The sequence below is a fragment of the Canis lupus genome, chromosome 4 (genome assembly GCF_003254725.2).
Source record: "Canis lupus dingo isolate Sandy chromosome 4, ASM325472v2, whole genome shotgun sequence".
In the NCBI taxonomy this organism is placed as follows: Eukaryota; Metazoa; Chordata; class Mammalia; order Carnivora; family Canidae; genus Canis; species Canis lupus.
In genome coordinates, this window is record NC_064246.1 from 22,707,318 (window position 1) to 22,726,671 (window position 19,354).

General features: G+C 54.7%; 1 protein-coding gene and 1 pseudogene across 1 annotated transcript in view; one reads left to right on the forward strand and one right to left on the reverse strand.

Moving 5' to 3' along the window:
* The window catches only part of LOC125752101 (cadherin-23-like), a 285,602-nt gene that overhangs the window by 127,091 nt on the left and 139,157 nt on the right, over nt 1-19,354 (forward strand). Inside the window, exons 6-8 of the mRNA XM_035715256.2 lie at nt 2,904-3,098; nt 6,695-6,823; nt 14,316-14,394. Of these exons, the coding sequence (XP_035571149.2) occupies nt 2,904-3,098; nt 6,695-6,823; nt 14,316-14,394 (403 nt within the window). The remainder of the gene's footprint in view (nt 1-2,903; nt 3,099-6,694; nt 6,824-14,315; nt 14,395-19,354) is intronic.
* LOC112652051 (U2 spliceosomal RNA) lies at nt 453-568 on the reverse strand (annotated as a pseudogene).

Consider the following 19,354-nt stretch of genomic DNA (forward strand, 5'->3'; position numbering starts at 1 on the left):
GGAGGGTGTAGACAGGGAATGCCCAGCACAGGATTATCGTTGATATTCATAGTGCTTCTGGACACCTGCCTGCCCTCCCCTCAAAGGCATTCTTGTCCACAGTCCTCCAGAAGGCACAAGGCAACAACATCACAACTATCAATTTCTAAGCACTTATTATATGCTGGGAAATTTGCACTCAGGAGCTCATGTTCTCTTCACACTAACTCTGTAGGATATTATTAACTTCAGTGGACAAAAAGGGGATTAAGGATCAGAGAGATTAAATAACCCAAAGACACACAGCAAGGCTGGGGTTCTGACAGTCTGTCGATCCCTGAAATCCTAGCACTTGTCCGCTCTGCCCCCTTGCACACTTGATTCTCTTTTGGAGGGAAAGAGAGCATCTGTTTTCCAAGCCACCGAGCCGAGGAGGGAAGGCTTGGCAAAGGAAAAGGAGGTTCAGAAGCCTCGAGGTGTGAGGCAGCCTGCTGGGTTTGAGAAGTACGAGTAGCTCTCCTATCAGAAAATATTAAACTGATAAGAATAGATGGTACACATGATCTTAGCCAAAAGGCCAAGAAGGGATGCCTGCCAGGAAATAAAGTGGGAAGGAGGAGACAGAGACAGACCATGAGGGCCTGTGTTGTATACAAGGGGCACTGGGGAGTCATGGATGGTGTGGAGGAGAGGGGCCTCCCCATCTGCCTCCTGTCTTCTGTGCTGGTGGGAGAAGGACAGGTTAGGAGCCTGTCCATTCAGCCTGATATTTGCCTAGTGACGGGAGAGAGTCAGCACACTCAGAAAGAAACAGTGGCGGGCACCTGGGTGGCTGAGTCGGTTGAGTGTGTGACTCTCGGTTTCAGCTCAGGTCATGATCTCAGGGTCCTGGGATCGAGCCCCATGTCAGGCTTTGCAATGAGTGGGGAGTCTGCTTGAGGATTCTCTCTCTCCCTCTCCCTCTGCCCCTCCCCCAGCTCATGCTCACTCTTTCTCTCAAATAAATAAATCTTTGAGAAGAAGGAAGGAAGGAAGGACTGGAGGGAGGGAGGGCGGGAGGGAAGGAGGGAGGGAAGAAGGAAGGAAAACAGTGGCAGCTCCATAGCATTGTTCTCCAGAGGCCCTTTCCAGCCTGACTGGGGATCTTATAAAGAACCCCCTTGCCTCAAGCAGGTGGTCCCAGGAAAAGGCTACCAGCCTTTGGTGAAAGAAGTCACCCAAAGCAGTGACACAGGGCCCATGTCACGGCCACCAGCACAGAGAGGAGGCAGCAGTGTGGGTGCCTCCTTGAAAGAAGCCCTCCAGGTGTCAGAAGGCACCCAGTCATTGTCCCCATGTGAAAAAATACAGGAGCGGGAATACGGTCTCTGCCCTCAGGGAACTAACAGGCTAGTCCCACACTGCGGGCTAGGAGGTACCACCCCTGCTGGCATGGAGCTCAGCATCCTACAGAAGAGGTAGGGAAAGAACTGCCATCAGTGTTTCCGAGAAGTGTTCCATACAGAGCATGAGATCACTGGCTTAGAATTAGCCAGGCCTGAATTCCAGGCCCTCTTTGACCACGGCCTAGCTGTGTGACTTGGGCTAGTTGCTTACCCTCTCTGAGCCTTAGCTTCCTTTTCAAAGGGCAATCAGTCAAGGGGAACAGGGATTGTTTTTACCCTTTTGTCTCTGCGAAGAGCCTCATTAGATTGCCTGTCTTCACATGTGCCCAGAGCCCACTAAATTATGAATAAATTCCCTCACCCTATTTCCCAGGCATGGCTTATGTGCCCGGCACGGTGATGGTCGCTGGGGTGATGGCAGCTGACAGTTGGGCAGAGATGCAAACAGAGCCTGAGGAGGCGCCGACTGCTATAAGAGCCACTTGTTCATGTCTTCAGAAAGGATATGGATGGGACGCCTGGGTGGCTCAGTGGTTGAGCCCCTGCCTTCGGCCCAGGGCCTGATCCTGGAGACCCCAGATAGGGTCCCATGTCAGGCTCCCTGCATGGAGCCTGCTTCTCCCTCTGCCTGTGTCTCTGCCTCTCTCTCTCTCTCTCTGTGTCTCTCATGAATAAAGAAATATAATCTTTAAAAAAAAATGATATTGGACACCCACCGTGTGCCAGGCATCATGCTAGGCAAAGCAGCTAGAGCCCTGTGGCTTGCATGGGGCGCATGTGCTGTGTGGGAAGACAGGCACTGACCAAGGAATTAGAGAAGAAAGGTGAATGATGAAAAATCTCCAGGTGAGGTGGGAACCTTAATATAAGCAGTGGTGGAGGGTGGGGGCGTAGGAGGGGGGCTGGCCTGCTTTAGGAGTCTGGAAGCTTCCATGAGGAAGTTACGTTTAACCAAAGACCCCAAGTCAGAAAAGGACAGGAGTCTATCCACAGTGTGTAGCAGAGGGAATCTGGTGGGCTCCCAGGCAGTGGTAACATCGAGGGAGTCCTGTGGGCCACCTGTGGCAGGTTGCCATGGCCCAGGGATGGCATGTGCATGCCCTACCCTGGGGCAATCCAAGTCAGCTCCGTGGTACCAGGCAAAGCCCTCAGGGCCCCCTGCCACCTGACCGTGGCACACCCCTGAAGCCTCCCAACACGCAGAGTCTCAGGCGCCCCCCAGAGCAGCCTGGGCCTGAGAGGCGACACAGCCGAGAAACAGGGGTTTGGAGACCAAAAGGCCCCCATCCAGAACGCCAGGGTGAGCAGATCATCTTCAGAACTGGTGCTGTTATAGCCACCAGGAGGCCATCAAAAAAAGGGGAAAAAAATAGATACTGCATTTTAAATTCCTCTGAACCCTCCTAGAATAAAAATGACAAAGCCGCGGGTCTGGTTGGCTGGAGGGACGCGGTTAATGGGCTTTGGGGGAATAGTCACCGACGAAGGCAGCTGCTCCGAGCACCACTCACCCTTTGGTTTGCTTTGCTTCGCCCCCAGAACACGCCGGTGGGGACACCCATCTTTATCGTGAACGCCACGGACCCCGACTTGGGTGCAGGGGGCAGCGTCCTGTACTCCTTCCAGCCCCCGTCCCCGTTCTTCGCCATCGACAGCGCCCGCGGCATCGTCACGGTGGTCCGCGAGCTGGACTACGAGACCACGCAGGCCTACCAGCTCACCGTCAACGCCACGGTGAGTCCGCCCCGCAGGCCTGTCTCCTCCCACCCTGGGAGAGAGCAACGGTGGCACCAGCGTCCACCCCGGCCGGTCAAGGCCCTGCAACAGTGACGCTGGCCATAGTCACAGTAAGAGCAGGAGCGGTGCCGGGCCCAGCGCTCAAATGGGTTGCCTCCATTAAACCCCACGGCAGCCCTCTCCCATACGTGATATGAATGTACCCATTTCACAGATGAGGCCGCTGAGGCCCAGGAGCAATGCAGGTAATTGCCCCCACTGGTAACCCCACAGGGCATTCATGATGTGGGGTGTCCCCTCGCTCTCTGGAGCCTCAGACAGAGGTGGCAACCCAGCAATGTCCTGATAGCACCCTACACGCAGGAGCCGGCGCATCCAGGCATCCCCGCCACTGCTCCCGAGTGGTGACGCTTACATAGGAGGGCCCACCCATGTGCACACCAGGCATCATGCTGGGTCCTGGGAATTCCAGGATTAGCAGGAGAGGGGAGAGAGAGAGAGGAAGAACTGTCCCATTTTATGGCTGACACTGTTGAGACTCACAAGCTGATGAGTAGCAGGGAGCAAGAACCCAAACCCAGTTGGGCTGACACCAGTCCAGGGCCCCATGGCGGGAGTTTCTGAGTTTCCAGATCATCACAGCCCCTTGGCCTCTGCCACCCTGCAGAAGGCCACACCCTAAGTAGGCTCTGAGCCCTGCACTCCTCTCTTGCTTGCTCCTCCCTCTCTCCAGGCACAGCTGGAGTCCAGCAGGCAACAGGTCGGGAGGTGGCCCATTGTCCCTTGGATTTCTGTTAACAAAGCTCAGGCCAACAAGTTATAGGAGTCCCTCTTGACTCTTCAGGACCCATTTGCCTGACACCCAGCTCCATCCCCTGGCCCCATGTCACTGCAGCGGGAATGCCAGTGGCACTGGGGGCTCCACTTGGCAGATCACAGAGCCCAGATCCTGGAGTAAGACACATGGACTAGGTCAAGGGTCTAGTTTGAAAGATGGGGCTCCCCCAGGCTTGGGCAAGGTGTAGAGGGGGCCCCAGGAACCGGGAAATACATGCTTTTTCTGGGGAGGCCACTGTGGGTACCATTCACATTCTTTCCTTCTCCCCTGGTTAAGTGTTTGTTGCCTGGGAGGTTGTCTGTCCTGCTGTTTGTAAACCTGACTTCTGGGATCAAGGGGGCATGTAAGACTAGAATCTGCTCTCTACACACACCTGCACCTGTACCCTGCCTTGCACCCGCACACAGCCGTGGTACCCCTCCAGCCGCTCTCCATTTGCACACGCTGGGTCCCATTTGCACATGCTGGGTCCCAGGAATGTGCCAATCCCAGGAATGGGTCCCAGGTCTCTTGCTCTCTTTCTTGCTGTGACCCTCTCCCTGTGGAGTAATTTCCATCTTCCATGAAAATGGCTTTGGGCAGGCAGGGGAGGGACCACAGGCAAGAACTTGGGTGGCCAGACCAGTTAAGAGGCCTGGGCTAGAGCTGAGATGGTGAATACAGTTAAATTGCTGTTAATCTTGCAGCCATCAGATCTTCAAGCAAAGGAACAGGAGGGCCCCTTCCTGGCCCTTGATGGCTCCCCCACCTGAAGCACAGTCCCCCTCAGGACTGGTGCTGTGCCCTTGGCTGCTGGGCGTTTCCCCAAGGAGATTCTCCTATGTGGCTTTGCAGGGAGCAGTGTGGGTTCCCAGCCACCACTGGGTGGGCACAAAGCGGGGAAACAGGAGGACTTCCTGGGAACAGCCCCAAGTGACAGCTGGGATCCTGGCGAGGTGCCTGCCCTGTCAGGTATGCCCACTGATCCCCCCACCCCAAGCCATGAGAGTGAGGGAATCCATGGCAGGAGCAGGGCTGTGGCCCCGAGACTGCAGGATGGGGAGGGCAGGTGCCAGGCTGGACAGAGCCACCTACGCGCAAAACCTGGTAATGGCAAATTAGAGCTACTGGCCTCCCCTGCTCAAAAGATCAAGGGACTTTGTTCCTCCCACCCTGGCCCTGTCTACCTGATTGCTTGGGTCCCTGGTGGAGAGCTCTCACCATGGGCAGCAGTCCCCAAGCCCGAGCTGTGGGTTCCATTGTCTTGGAGCCCAAGAAGGGTGTCTCCCCAGTGGACCGTCTGCCCAGCTCCTCCTGCGTCCAGACTCTCCTCCGCCCTGCTGCACCCACTCCTCATCCCTGAAGTCCCTCTCCGTGGCTACCCCTGAGGACTCTTAGGACAACCAGCCCTCCCTCCCCAAAGGCTCTGCTGCACCTCTCTATCTGGAGGGCAGGAGCAGGCCCTAGGCTTGTTGCAATGGGGCCGGCGGGGGAGGGGGGGGGCGGGGGATGCTTTGCATTGCTCCAGGCACCACAGACCAAAGGAGACCTAATCAGGGGACAGACCAGAGATTGTACAGGCTCAAGGGTCCATGGAAGTCATTGCATTGAGCCCCTTTATCTCACAGAGAAGCAAACAGACCCCAAGAAGGAAGAGAACTTACTCGAAGTGACCCAGCAAGTCAGGGGCTGAGCTGGTGTTAGGGCTCCAAGTCAAATCAGTTAGGGCAGGTTTTTATTGCAGAAGGATCGGAGTTTGAGTCGTGGCTACGTACTTAGCCAGCTGTGTGACCCTGGACAGGTTACTTAACCTCCGTGTGTCTCAGTTAATGTATCTGAACAATGGCCACATGGTATCTACGTAAGCAAACAAGGTTCCAGCGCCCTGCCTGTCACCTAACCTGTGCTCAGCAGGAGTCCTTTCCTGTGGGTCATGGTCATTCATCGGCAAAGGGCTATTTCAACAGTTTATCACTGTAGGCTGTGTATTTTAGGGTAATGGTGTTTCTGGTTTCATTTCTTGGTGAGCTTTCATAAGTCTGAATTTCCAACTGAGTAGGAAGGTTTAAACGTTGCCTGCCTGGCCACGGCGGTGGGGGCGGGGGGGGGGTGGCGTGGGGTGGGGTGGGGGTGGCGGGCATGACCCCTGGGGATTGCTTCCTGGAGTCCCCCAAATGTCACAGGCCCTGAAGCTCCCCCTGCTGGTTCTATCAGAAAAGTTACTTGACCAGTAAACCCAGGTGCAGAGCAGGGATGCAGGTGTCAGAGCGGTCCCGCCCATCCTGGCCCTTCCCTTGCTGCCCTGGGATGACAGGGGGCAGGAAGTGAGCGTGGTGAGGGCCGGTGGCCTTCTGCCTGAATCAAGAGATGCTGCTAAGGACAGGCACTGTCTCTTTATCCCAAGCCAGTCATCCCACCCTTGAGTAGTAGTGGGGAGCAAGAAGATGTCTGGGACCATCAGGCCTAGGCCGAGCTGGGGGCAGGAGAGCTGACTCTACCCTAGCCCTGCTTTCTGACATTGGATAAACCACCTTCTGCGGGGTCTTGGGGGCCCCTGTTTGTGTTTTCCTGCACAGGTCCGAGATCTCTGTGGGTTCTTAGGGTTCTTGAACATCCGTGTATTAATGCTCCTCCTGCAGGAGTGTGGGAACACATGCGTACGTGGGCACACATGTTTGTGCACATGGGTGTTGTGTGTGGAGATGTGTGTGTGTGTGTGTGTGTGTGCATGTCAACAATGTCACAACCTAAGGTTGTGTATTCTTTGTCCTCTAAGGATCAAGACAAGACCAGGCCTCTGTCCACCCTGGCCAACTTGGCCATCATCATCACAGATGTCCAGGACATGGACCCCATCTTCATCAACCTGCCTTACAGCACTAACATCTATGAGCATTCTCCTCCGGTAAGCCACTCCCTGGCCCTTGTGAGACTTCCCTCTGAGCTTCTGTTAGGGATGGGGCCCTGTTCGGTTGGACAGGCTCTTGGCATTTCCTACTCCCCTCAATCCCTATGCATGTCAGTGATGGAAATCTTAGCACAAGTGAAAGCCTGACCCCCTCTTCGTACCATACCACCACACCCCATGTCCTCACCCTCTCACTTCATCTCCAGAGGGCTCCAAGAGGCAAAGAAAACCCCAAAGGCTTACTAGTGTAGACAAAGGGGAACAGTTCAGGAAGATTTACATGGGATGATAGGGATGCCTGTGGAACCAGCCTGGTCTAGAGAGATTTGGACTCAGCCACATTCCCCATGGGTCAGTCTGCCTCTCTCAGCCAACCAGTCCTGCCCAAGATGGCAGCAGTGTGCCCTCCACTCCCCAGTCCTCTCAGCCTTGGCTTTTCTCTGGGAGCACACAGGTCCAGTTGTCCCTCTAACTGCTCGATCTTTGGATTTTTCAAGCCCAACTTTTCAAAAGAGGCATCTGATTGATTGTGCCATGTCACAAGGTCACAGATCTCCAGCCAGCCTATAAGTTGGCTGCCCTTAGGCCCTATGTCTGCCTCTGGCCCAGTCACTTGTGACTGGTGGGGGTCTTCGAGAACAAAACATGCTACTGCTTGCTCACTTGGGCTGGGGGTGGAAAACTCTGCTCACCCATCCCTTGCCTGGTAGCCACCCATCTTTTGTGCAAACTAGAATAAAGCACAAACAGTGGGCTGATAAATTAAGGAAAACTGGCTCCTCTGGGTAGCTGCAACCCCTGGACATATAGGAGGGGAGCCGCTCTTGTGGAAGGAAAAACATGCCCTTCCTTTTGAGGGAACTCAGTGTGCTTAGAGGAAGGACACACGAATTGGAGAACAAAGTAGGACACCTGCCTGAACACGTGCACAACAGGGGCCCACCTGCACATCTGCACGGACTCACAGAATTCGGTATAAGGGAGGGGCAGGCTTCCCTTGACCAGGGTGCAGACCACCTATAGGCCATCACAGTCCAGGGAAGCACAGCTTCTAGTTTAGAGACTGTGGTCCATCCTGACCCTGGCATCCTCAAAGTGCTATATTTCGGGTTTCAGGTGTGTGTGTGTTGGGGGGGGGGTAGCCACTTCCTTCTGGGGGCCAGGTGTGGGCTGGAGGATCTACCAAGCAAGATGCTTTGTGGTCTCCTGTTGCAGGTGTCTGAAGCTGCATTTAGGGTAGAGCATGACATCTCAATGCCCCCTGCCCTAACCTGCTCTTTCCTAGTGGTCCGTGGACAGCAGCTAAAGGCCATCTCTTTCCAAAATCTCTTTGCTATGCCCATATCTCCTAAGCCCAGGGAGGCCTTCCCTGACCTTTCAGAGGAGATGGGCCCTTCCAACTACGCCTGGTCCCTGGCCATCCCCTTCTTAGCACTCAGGACTCTCAGACAGCTTGCTCAGCCTCTGTTTCCCTGCTGGACCAGAAGTAGTTTGGCAGGGATGGGGTTCTACTGGGGCATAGCACATCAGGGGTGCTACGGATGTGTTTGTGGAATGAATGAATGAATGAATGAATGAGTGAGTGATCAAACGAACAATGCCCTGGTCAGACCAGCCCTCTCACCTGCCTGCCATCCTCATCACTCCCATGCCAACTCCTGTTACCAATCCAGAATATATCCGTCTGTTGGTTCCCAGCTCCCTGGCCACATTCCTTAGGATTTATTTTTTCCTGGCATCATCCTCACCAGCCCACAGCCAGCCAGCCATTGCTTCCCCCCCACCCCCACCCCCCACCCCTGGCTCTGGTAAAGTGGACTCTCCCTAGGTTGCATAATTTACTACTGGATTATGGCTGCACCTGTAATGCTCACCAACGTGTGAGCAGGGTATTTTGGAGCTCCCAGTGATCAAGGTGCCTGAGTCTCTGGGACCTGGTCTCAGCTTCCAGTGTGTCTCCCAGGACATTGTGCCCAGAGCTGAGTGCAGAGAAGGCGCTTGGAGCTAACTTGTTGATTGAAGTGAGGATGCGATGGTGGCCACGCAGCCAGAGACACTCAGAGTAGGGTCTGCAGTCACTTTGGCCAAATCCTCCACACTGTGGGCTGCTTCCTCCTTGGCAAATGGCTGGTAATGCAGTAGTGTCTGCATTGGCTGAGGGTTTTAAGGACTGGAGGTCGCCTGCTCCTGTAGAACACCCAGCAAGGCATTCACTCACAGTGGTTATGACTCAGTAGTCCCTATGGGGCTGTGAGGCCACTCCCGCCAATGCCCCTGGAGTTCTCAGGAGGGCAGGTCTGAGCCCCACCTCTTTGGTCATGACTCGGCTCGGGGGAGCCAGACAAGGAAGTAAGTGAGGAGGCTTCGGACTCTCCCCGGCGCCCACAGAGTCATCTCCGGGGCACGCAGCCTGCGTCTGCTCCTCGTCCCCACCCTGGAAAGGAGCGCTCCCGTTGCCATGTCTCTGGCACCTCTTTTTCTGCTGCAGGCCAATTCCCTAATGCTCCAAGCCTGACTTTTCCAGGCTTCTAATCGGTTTCCATGCCTTGATCCGGGCCCTGCTTGTCGCTTTACAGTGTGGAACCCTGGCTTAACTCAGTACTTCCTGGGCCGGCCAGGTCCCTGGAGCCCCGTGGCCCGTGCAGCCCCCTCACCCTGGGGACCCAGGCGTCCCCGCTCCCAGCCTTGGCTCTGCTGGCCCGGGGGGCTCCGTCCAGACCCCGGCCCACGCTGCCTCGCTCCTCCTCTTTATCTGCGGCTCCCAGCATGGATGCCTCTCTCTATCAGCGTATCGGGCCGGCGTGCCTCATCTAAAGTGTATATATTACCTAATAAAATCCTTCTTATTTGGGATTATTGCATCAAATTTTAATTTCCTCACTCGAGCAGCGGCATGTCGGCCTGCCCGTCAGTGAAGGACCGATAGGAGGTGAAAAGAGCGGATAAACTGCACAAATTACTGCCAGCTGATGCCTATCAGCCCTTTGACTGGAATTGACTGGAATTAAGGACTGAGAAATAGGATTTTCTGCCTCAGAATCTGCTGTGGCAGCTCTTGTCGGAAGTCCCCTCCGGCCCCCACGGCCCCCTCCCCGCACAGGCGCCTCCCACTCCCTGAGCGAACTGCGGTCCACCTTTCAAGTCCTTAATCCTGTCATGGCAATGGGGAAGGCGGTCCCCGGGGAGAGAGCTGGGCTGGGACCCCTGAGACCCCGGCCCCATGGGCTCCAGATCCAGCTCCAGCTCCCATCCTGGCCCGCTGTTCTGGAAGAGGCAGGCTGCGGAAGGGGAGACACAAGCTCCTTCTAGAGAAGTCTCAGCTCCTCTCAGATCTGCCTGGACTTTCCCACCGGTACCCGAACCTCAGAGGGGGGCTGCCTCGCACACCTCATCCACCTCTGTCGGCGGCGCACCTACTGGGCGCGGAGCCTTGGGCCTGTCCCCTCCGCCGTGGAGCAGTGGAGGCCCCCAGACCCACCCCAACCCAGGCCTCCATTCCTCAGTCACCCTTGCCCCAGCCACTCACCATACCTTGAGACTTTAAGCCAATTCTGGAACCCTCTGAGCCTGTTGCCTCCCATACCCCATGGTGTTGGGGCTTGTGAGGAAAATGCAAGAGTACCCATGTTGGATGCCAAACACGGTGCTTGGCACAGAGTAGGTGCTTGACCAGTGCTGGCTCGTCCCCGGGCTGTTAGCCGTTCTCTCCCTATAATACCCAGAAGATGCCTTAGCTCCAGGGTACGGATTCTGAATCTGGGGTGCTAGGGAGCCTGAATGGGCTGTAACTGTGTGGCACACCACAAGCATGCGTTGTCTGGGAAGAGGCACCACGGCTTTCATCAGATGCTCACAGGGGTCCCGGTGACCAGTGACAGTCACTTTTATGGCATTTGCTGTGTACCAGGTATGGTGCTAAGCCCTGTGCACCTACCAGTTGCTGAGGGGTGGAGGCTGTTATTTTACCCATTTTATAGACGGGGAGAACAAGGCAGTGAGAGGTCAAGTAGCTCACTCAGAAGATTTGAGCCCAGGTAGCCTAGCAACAGAGTCAAACTCCTAACCCCTTCAGCATACTGCTCTTCCCGCCACAAGGAGCAGGGCCTCTGGAGGCCTGTGTACCTTTAGCCTCTCAGGGGAGCTTCATTTCTGTACAACGTGGGTTCCTGTGATGGGAGGAGCCCGTGGCAGGGTGGACCCTTCTCTGAGCCTCCTGGGCCTGCCCACCTGTGAAGCCATGTGCTGGTGCGTCCCCCTCATTCCCGCCCCTGTCTGGAGAGCCAGCCAGTAAGGGGCCTGGCTCTGGGCCCAGCAGGGGCCACGTTTCTCCATCCTCTCGTCTTTGGAAATAAGTTTCAGTATATTGAAAATATAATTACTGAGACTCTGAAACAAGAGCCGTGGGATCCCAAGAGCCCCCATTCCTCCCCGTTAATTCCTTCTTATAACATTTCCAGTCTTTGTGGCTGCACTTGTATTAAAAGCTCAGGGTTTTATTAAAAATGGATTTATTTACCCAAAAAGAGATAAAACCCCAAACTTTGTCAGAAGCCTGTTGGCTTTCACTTCCCAGCAGGTCAGGTGTGGCTCTTCCTGGGGAGAGCTGGGCCCTTCTGTCCTCTGTCACCCAATTGCCCACTGGCCCCCCTCTGAGCCCCACTTGCCCATGAGCCTCCCGGCAGCCCAGGGTGGGAGTGTATGGGGAGATGCTCACAGGGCTCTGAGGCCTGAGGGTTCTTCAGCCATGAAGCCCTACCTTTGCAAAGGCCACCACTGACCCCTGTTCTGGTCCTCCCAAGGTGTCCTTGTCTGTAGGCCCACCCGGCTCAGCCCAGCCACTCCTGGGTTGTGTGTGCCTGGGAGCATGCAGGTGCCCCTTGAGGTTGACTGTGTAGTGACTTTCTGGAAAGGTGCTCTGGAGACTCGGGGCCCAGTTAACCTGGCAGTCTAGGCCCTGCCCTCAGCAGACCCTGATACTGGGACACATTTGGGGCCCAAGACAGGGCTCTAAAAGAGGGAGTTGTCCCCGTGTCTGGAAAGCCCATCCTGGCACCTGAGCCTCACACCAGCGTCCCACACTGTGGGGACCTACTCCTGGAGACAAACCCAGGCCTCTCCTATGTGAGGAGTGGGCCCCCCAAAAAGAGCCCTCCGTGGGGTGACGTTGGGGGAAGCAGTTCCTGCAGGCACTGAAATGCTTCCCAAATGACTCCCCACAGACGCCTGGGTCTGGGGCCATTAGCAGATATTACAGGGAAAGAGTCTGTCTTCAGATCAGAAAGCCTGAGAGAACAAAGGTTAACAGGGTTGCTGGGGTTTGGTTTGGTTTTTTTAAAAAACCACTTTACTACATCGAGGAGCCTTTACTACACTGAAGCCCAGAGGAATAGTGGGATATGCAAGTTGCCCCAAATCTGACATGAGCTAATGCTTGCGAAGTGCTTAGATTAGTGCCTGCCACATAGCACGGACATTCCTAAATGGCAGTTATCGTTATTAAAGCAGAAACCTGGTGTGGAGGTGGCATCGCTGGGCGGGCAAGAGCATTTTGGAACCAAAGTACCTGACTTTGAGCCCTGGCTTCACCTTCCCTTCCTTGCAGTGGGACCTTGGCAAGGCCACTTAACTTGATCAAGTTCCTCGGTTTCCTCCTCTGGAAGACGAGGCTTGTGGGGTAGGCGTGAGGGCGTGAGGGTGAAGTAAGTTAGTCCATAGAAGGCATTTGCAGCGGCACTGGGTGCAGAGTGGGTGCTGGCGAGAGAACAGGGCCCGTGCCGCTGGTGCCTCCTGGTCTCTGGCACAGTTCATGTCCTCAGAACCTGCGTGGGGAGCGGCTCATTTAATGGTGTCTTTTTCCGATATCATAACAGTCTTTCCCCCCTCCCCCCCCCGGTGGGGTATACTCCTGTGTCCTGGGGGAAGGGGCCCCCAAGGAGGGCGCCAGACCGGCTTTCTGCTCGGCCTTGGCCTCAGGGCTGTGTCCATGTTTCTGCGGGAACCATTTCTCTTGGAACATTCTCTCACCTTCCCTCAGCTCGAGCTGGAAGTGTTCCAGATTGCTGCACACCTGGGCCCTGGGGAGGATGGAGGATAGCCACACAGGGACAGCACTGCTCTGGGGGTGGGGGGTGGAGACGCCCCTTGTGGGTGTTGCGCCCCCAGGAGGAGGTGCTTGGGTAGGGGTACAGGGTTCAGATTTCAGCTGATGGACAGCAGGTGGGTGAGAGGCAGCAGATCCAGGCCACAGGAGCTCATCACTAGACATGTAAATGCCAGGGTGGGTATTTCCCTGGGGGATGGGGACGGGGCTGTAACCAGGGAAAAGTGCAGCCGGGGCCAGAGCCTCAGGCAGGCAGGGCGGACGGGGCGGTGGCTGGCTGACTGCATGATCGGGCCTGGAGAGCAAGGCGGAGGTTGCCGCGGGCAAGGGGAGATGTGCAAGTGGTGGTGATGGTGATGTGAGACTCTTTAGTACGTCCCTTTCTTCCTCAGCCAACCAATCCATCAACTGATATTTGAATGTGCCCATTATATGCCAGGATCCCTTCCTGGAGAACCTTAGGCCTCCACGTCCGCGCCTGTACTGTACCTTTTGCCTCCGTATCATTTTCTCTCCCTGGCAAGCTCCCACTCATTCTTCATGACTCGTCCTAAATGTTGCTGTCTGTACAACCCTTTGCCAGCACTTCCAGATGGACTTCTGCACTTCGGGGTATTTCTGCATCTGAGCACCCTTCGATGCATAGAGCAGTGTCTGTGAGCCCTCCCCACAGGCTGTGTACTCCCTAAGAGCAGGGACCCCTGAATCCCCATCCTGGTAGTCCCAGATCCCGGTTCCTTCCCCCACCCCTGTGCACCCCGTTCCCCCAGTGCTGCAGGAAGAAGGAACAGGGTGTGGGACAGAGCCATTTGAGGCAGGAGCTGCTGGTTCCAGTGCTGGATAGGGCATGGGTCATAGGGCCGTGGTGGCCTCTGGGGTCATTCCTGGAGATACTCACTTTCAGGATTTATGATGCTTTTGTTAGTAGAGTAACTGATCCATGATGTTCTCCTTTACTCAAGTCCTAGTGAAAGCAAGGTCCCAGGGTTTTTGCTGTTATTCATATTTAGGTGGGGCAAACCGAGACCAGCAATTTGATGGGCGGTTGGGATAGAGATCAGATCTCTTGTCCCCTGGCTTGTTTTTCCTCTTTCCTGGGTGGTTACAGCAGATGAGGGGACATGGGGAGGGGAAGGGGGAACGAGAGCATTAGCAGGATTAGGCCTCTCCATGGGACTCCAAGGTGTTTGCCAAGGCCTTGGGGTTATGTCCCCAGATTGATGGGGACAGCTGAGACCTGAACCCTCAGCAGCTTCCTAGGCTGGCCTTGTAGCAGGGAGTCCACTACCTGGGGAGGGAAGCTGCAGGTGCCAGGGCAGCTACAAAGAAAGATGGACACCCCGGGGGTGGCCGAGCAGCCAAATCAGGTCCCTCCTCTCTCCTACCCAGGGCACAACGGTGCGAGTTATCACCGCCATCGACCAGGATAAAGGACGTCCCCGGGGAATTGGCTACACCATCGTCTCAGGTAAGGCCTCGGTGCTCCTGGCACCCCACCCCCACTGTAGGAGCACCAGGCTCTGCAGGGCTGTGCAGAGGCCTGGGTGTGTGGACAGTGGTGTGAGGGGACAACCCTGGGCAGAGGACCTGGGAAGGTGACTGAGTGGATGAAGGAGGGAGGAGGAAGAGAGCTGGAGACTGAGGCTAAGATGTTGGGGGCCACTTGGGTGGTGTTGGGAGATGGGAGTATGCACCACTGTCCAAGGTCCAAGACATCTGAGCACTTTGGGGTTCTGAGCCTGGGTCACTGAGGGCTCCCATTTCGCCTCCTTAATGTGCTGTAGATGTCTCTTTGTTTTTCTTTCCTGACTTGATGAAAAGGTGGCAGTTTGTACATCATTTTAAAATGAATAGAACTGCAACTTTAGCCAATTTCATGCTCTTCACATTTCTGACCACTAGGAGTTCATATCTTGTCGAAAATGTTGCAGGGGAGGCACAGAGCCCCTCCTCTCGCACCCCTTTTCTTGGTTAAGCAGAATAGTGACCGGCTGCAGAGAAGGTTCCAGGTGGTGGGATCCCTGACCCCATGTCCCCACTTAAGGACAGACCAAGGAGCTCTGCTTGGCTGTCCCAGGGCTGGGTGGCTTTGGAGAGAGGGAATTGGTGAGAGGCCCATGAGGGGCTGCTCACTCACGCACAGACTCTGGCTCTGTCCCTATGCTCCCCCCACCCCCCACCCCACCCCACATGTGGCCTTCCCCACTGCCCACTACTCAGTGATGGGTCAGCCTCATGCCTCTGGGTATACCAGACTGATGGCCGGGAAGATGGCAGGCCACCAGGCCGGTATCTACCCTATTGCCTCTCCCAACCACACCCCCATAACAGTGAGTGACATTTAGGGGACATTCTTTCCCTAAAGCTCAAAAGATACCAAGGTGTAATGATCAAGAACATAGAGGATGGAGTCTCATGAGCATATTGCCTTGGGTGGGTCTCTATACCTCAGTTTCTCATTCATAAAATGGGAGCAGTAGGAGTACCTATCTTGGGTGGTTAAGTGTCAGAAGACTTAATATATATGAAGAACCTAATTAAGGTTGTAAATACCTTTATATGTGTTAGTTGCTATTATTATTATTATTATTATTATTATTATTATTATTATTGGCAGGTAATAATAACCTTGAGAAGGTGGGAGAGTTACCTGGTAGGAGGAAGAGCCCCCCACACACACATCCTTGGGAATGCAGGAAATCAGGGGTTTTGTGGGACCTGCAGCTGCTGGCTTGACTATTATTGTGTCTGTAAGGCTGGGGTACCCCAGGCCCCAAAGCAATGCCAAACCAGCTCATGTGGTCAGCAGCAGTAGCATGGGTCCGGGCCTCTCCTCCCCCATCACATTTCCTCCCCATTCTGGTGCCCAGTACAGGACTCAGCAGTGTAAGCCCCATATGTACTTGTGGAATGAAGGAAGGAAGAAGAGAAGGAATATGACTCTAGGGTCTTGGGTTTTCAAATTCCATCATGCCCAAGAATCACCTGTGGCTTCTACCAAAAATGCAGAGTCCTTGGCACCCACGGGGATTCTCCTTCTGCGGAACTGGGGTTGGCCCCAGGAATGGTCCTTTCTCACAGTGCCCGGGATATGGATAGTCCTTAGGCTAGGGTGTGGGAAAGCTAGTCCTAGGAAGGAAGGAAGGCATTCTGCAGGAAGGCAGAGTCCCCCTGGGAATCAAGGGGCCCTTTCTTGCTGAGCAGAGGAGGAGGGAGGCCCATACTGGTGCTGATCTCCTTCATGAGTTTTTTAGTTTGGGAAGCAAAGGAAGTGCCTCCCAGGGATAAGGGGCTTGTGCTAGAGACCTAAGGGAACACCAGTGAACGCCAAGAGTGATAGAGTTGAGGGGCCAGGATAAGGTGGCAGCATAAGGGGACACTGGCTGGGTGAGGGATTGTCTCCTCGTCTCATTGCCTGTGGGCTGGTTTCAGACATACCCCAGCCTAGATGAAGGTGGGGAGCAAGGAGCCAGGAGCTAGCCTGAGGTCATGGCCAGACGGGAAATTCCTGTGTGACACTGAGAGGCCATCCTCCAGGGCATTGGTCCATTCTAAGTTCCAGGCCACCAGCCTTGGACCCGTAGGCCCTCTCCAGCCCTCAAAGATGGCCTCAGCCAGCTCTCCCTCCTCACTCGCTCCCCGGGGAGCAGGAGGCTGGAGGGCAGAGCTGCTCAGCCTTTGGTATCTGGGCTGGGCTCTGAACCCTGGAGTCTGGGGACAATTGTCTGTGGTAGCATATTATGAGATGTCCAGGAGGAGCATACTCTCCTGGGCCAAGACCTCAAGTGTGAACAACAGGATGAGAAGTAAGACCCAGGATATGAAACTACAGGTAGGCAATGTTTGTGAAGGTGGGGCCAGGAGGCAGAAACTTCCAGAAGGCTTAGCATAACTTTGTAGGATTCCCCCTATGCCAAAGATGTGCTTTGAGGGCTTTTGGAAAGGATGACATATGGGTTTCCTCTCACACGCCAGCTGATTGATTGATGATGGCTACTTGAAGAGAACCATGAAGCCAAGCAGGCTCAGTGTGGTATTCAGTTGGTAGAGTCTGCTACGGGTACAGAAAGAGAGAGGACAGACAGCCCCCATGGCAAACATTTGCCATCCTTGCTAAGACCTCACTTACAGGGTGGCCATGATGGTTCTTTAACTCTCTCATGGGTGTTCATCACCACACAGCCCACAACCCCACCCAAATTCTTTTTAGGCAGCTTGAGAAAAGGGCCATCCTTCTCTCCCCATCCTGAGTACCTGGCTCACCTGGCTGCCTGCCCACCTGTTTCTGCCCACCCTTCTCCCTGGCCCTGGGCTGGCATGATCTCCCTATAATCCAGCCTCAAGGTGAGTCTAAAGCAGGCAGACAGGCAGGAGGGTGAAGACCTCAGGGGAGCTGTAGCCAGAAAGCTAGGATATGGCCTCATCTCTACTTCTCCCAACCAGCGTAGATACTGCTGCAGAGCACATTGGCTGCCAAGGATCTGGCCCCACACACTTGCCTTTCTGGTGATGTTAAGTCTCAGCCCAGTGTCTGTTTGGCTTGAAGCAGGAGGACGGAGTGCCCACAAGGGCACCCTCACACCGCTGACTGCCCCAAGCTGGCCCTGAGTACCCCCATGGAAGCCTGCTCTGGTCCTAGATGTTAGGAAACCATTTTCATTTGAAAGAAAAAAATGAGAGTCTCGGGCTCCTGGAGCCAGGTGTGAGTCCTGACAACCACTATGGGTGACTGAGTCTCTGGGCACCTCCAGAGCCTGGGCAGGGGGTGGCTCTGTCCACACATGGGGGGACACAGGTGTGAGCCCATGAGTGATCCATGGCACACGGTTAACCTGCTTGGCTCCTTTAGACCCCCATCCCCTCCGGGCTGTTTATCAGCCCTGCAGCTGGGGGGATTTATGTCTGCACACCAGCGTTTTCACCATTACTAATGACCCCACTGTTTTGCCAAGAACAAAGAGGCCTTCAGAGGTGAGTTATGGCTCCATTGCCATCAATTTGTTCTCAGCCTCTTGTGGCCAAACTGAGACTGAAGGATGACAAGGTTCTTTCCCACAGAGGACCTGGCACGGGCCCCATCTGCCTCCTCAGCCTGTGCCTGCCCTGTCACTCACCAAGGGCATCACTTCCTCCAGGGTCCGAACAAAATGGGGCTCCCGTCCCCAATGGCCAGCCCAGCCTGGGGTCTGAACAGATACCCTCCTTTGCCAGATGGAGACAGTCCTGCTTCAGGGGGCAGCTGTGCCCCACCCCACGCAGAGCACTGAACTTGCGACTCAAAGTTGTAGGTTCAAGGCCCAGCTCCGGCACCCGCAGCAGTATGCCAGAGAAAGGCGTTTGACCCCTCTTCACCCCATAATCGTCATCTTGTGGTACAGGGTTAATAATCTCTATGGCAGATAAAATGGTGCCAGAGAGACTCCAAAGGGCCATAAAGTATTAAACATTACTAATTATCAAGGAAAGATCAGGCCCAGGGGTCCTGGGGACTTCTATTCGCTCATTTCCTCTTTTATCCATTTAAGCAAAGTGGTTCCGAGTGTGGGCTCTGGCGCCGCTGTCCACGGTGCTGACCCCTGGCTGGACTGGCCAGTATGATTGCCCTGTGGCTAGGGCACTGAGCACTTGACGTGTGCCTAGAGTGTAAGGTGACCTACAGGATTTGGGAGGCTTAGTATGCAAAATGGTTTATAAAACATCTCATTAATAATGTTTTCTCCTGATGATGTGTTAAAGTGATCTTTTAGATACGCTGATTGAGATACATTTTATTAAAACTAATTTCATCTATTGTTTAATGTGGCTACTAGAGAAGTTAAAATACCACATGTGGCTCACATCCTATTTCTTTTTTTAAAATTTTATTTAAATTCAATTTGCCTACATATAGTATAACATCTAGTGCTCATCTCATCGTGTATCACATCCTATTTCTGTGGGCAGCTCTGTTCCAGAGTTAGACTGCCTCGCTGGCGTGCTCTCCTGACCAGCTGTGTAACCTTCGAACTGTCAGTTTTCCAGTCTATGAAATGAAGGGAAGAGTAGCCTGAGCTTCCCAGGGAGGCTGTGCACCCACAGGAGCTAAGATATGTAAGCACAGAGAGGGGCACTTGATTTTAATGCTCAACGAATGTGGACTCTTGGCATCCACCTAAAGTGGATGGAGGGTCTTCTGTGGGCCAAGAGCTGCACTAATGTCCTGAGAGTGTGTGGGGCCAGAGGCACCATCTCGACCTCAGGAACCTATAGTGTAGGTAGGGAGGCAGACTGAGAAGCAGGGGCTGTGTAGACAAGGAGTCATGGCTCCCTAGGGGGCCCATTAGATGGTTCTCTATACTTCTCTGTGTGTTTAAAAATATCTGTAATGGGAAGTGAGAAAGAATCCATGGGAGGGTGTGCCTCCCCCACCAGCCGTCACTGGGATCAGG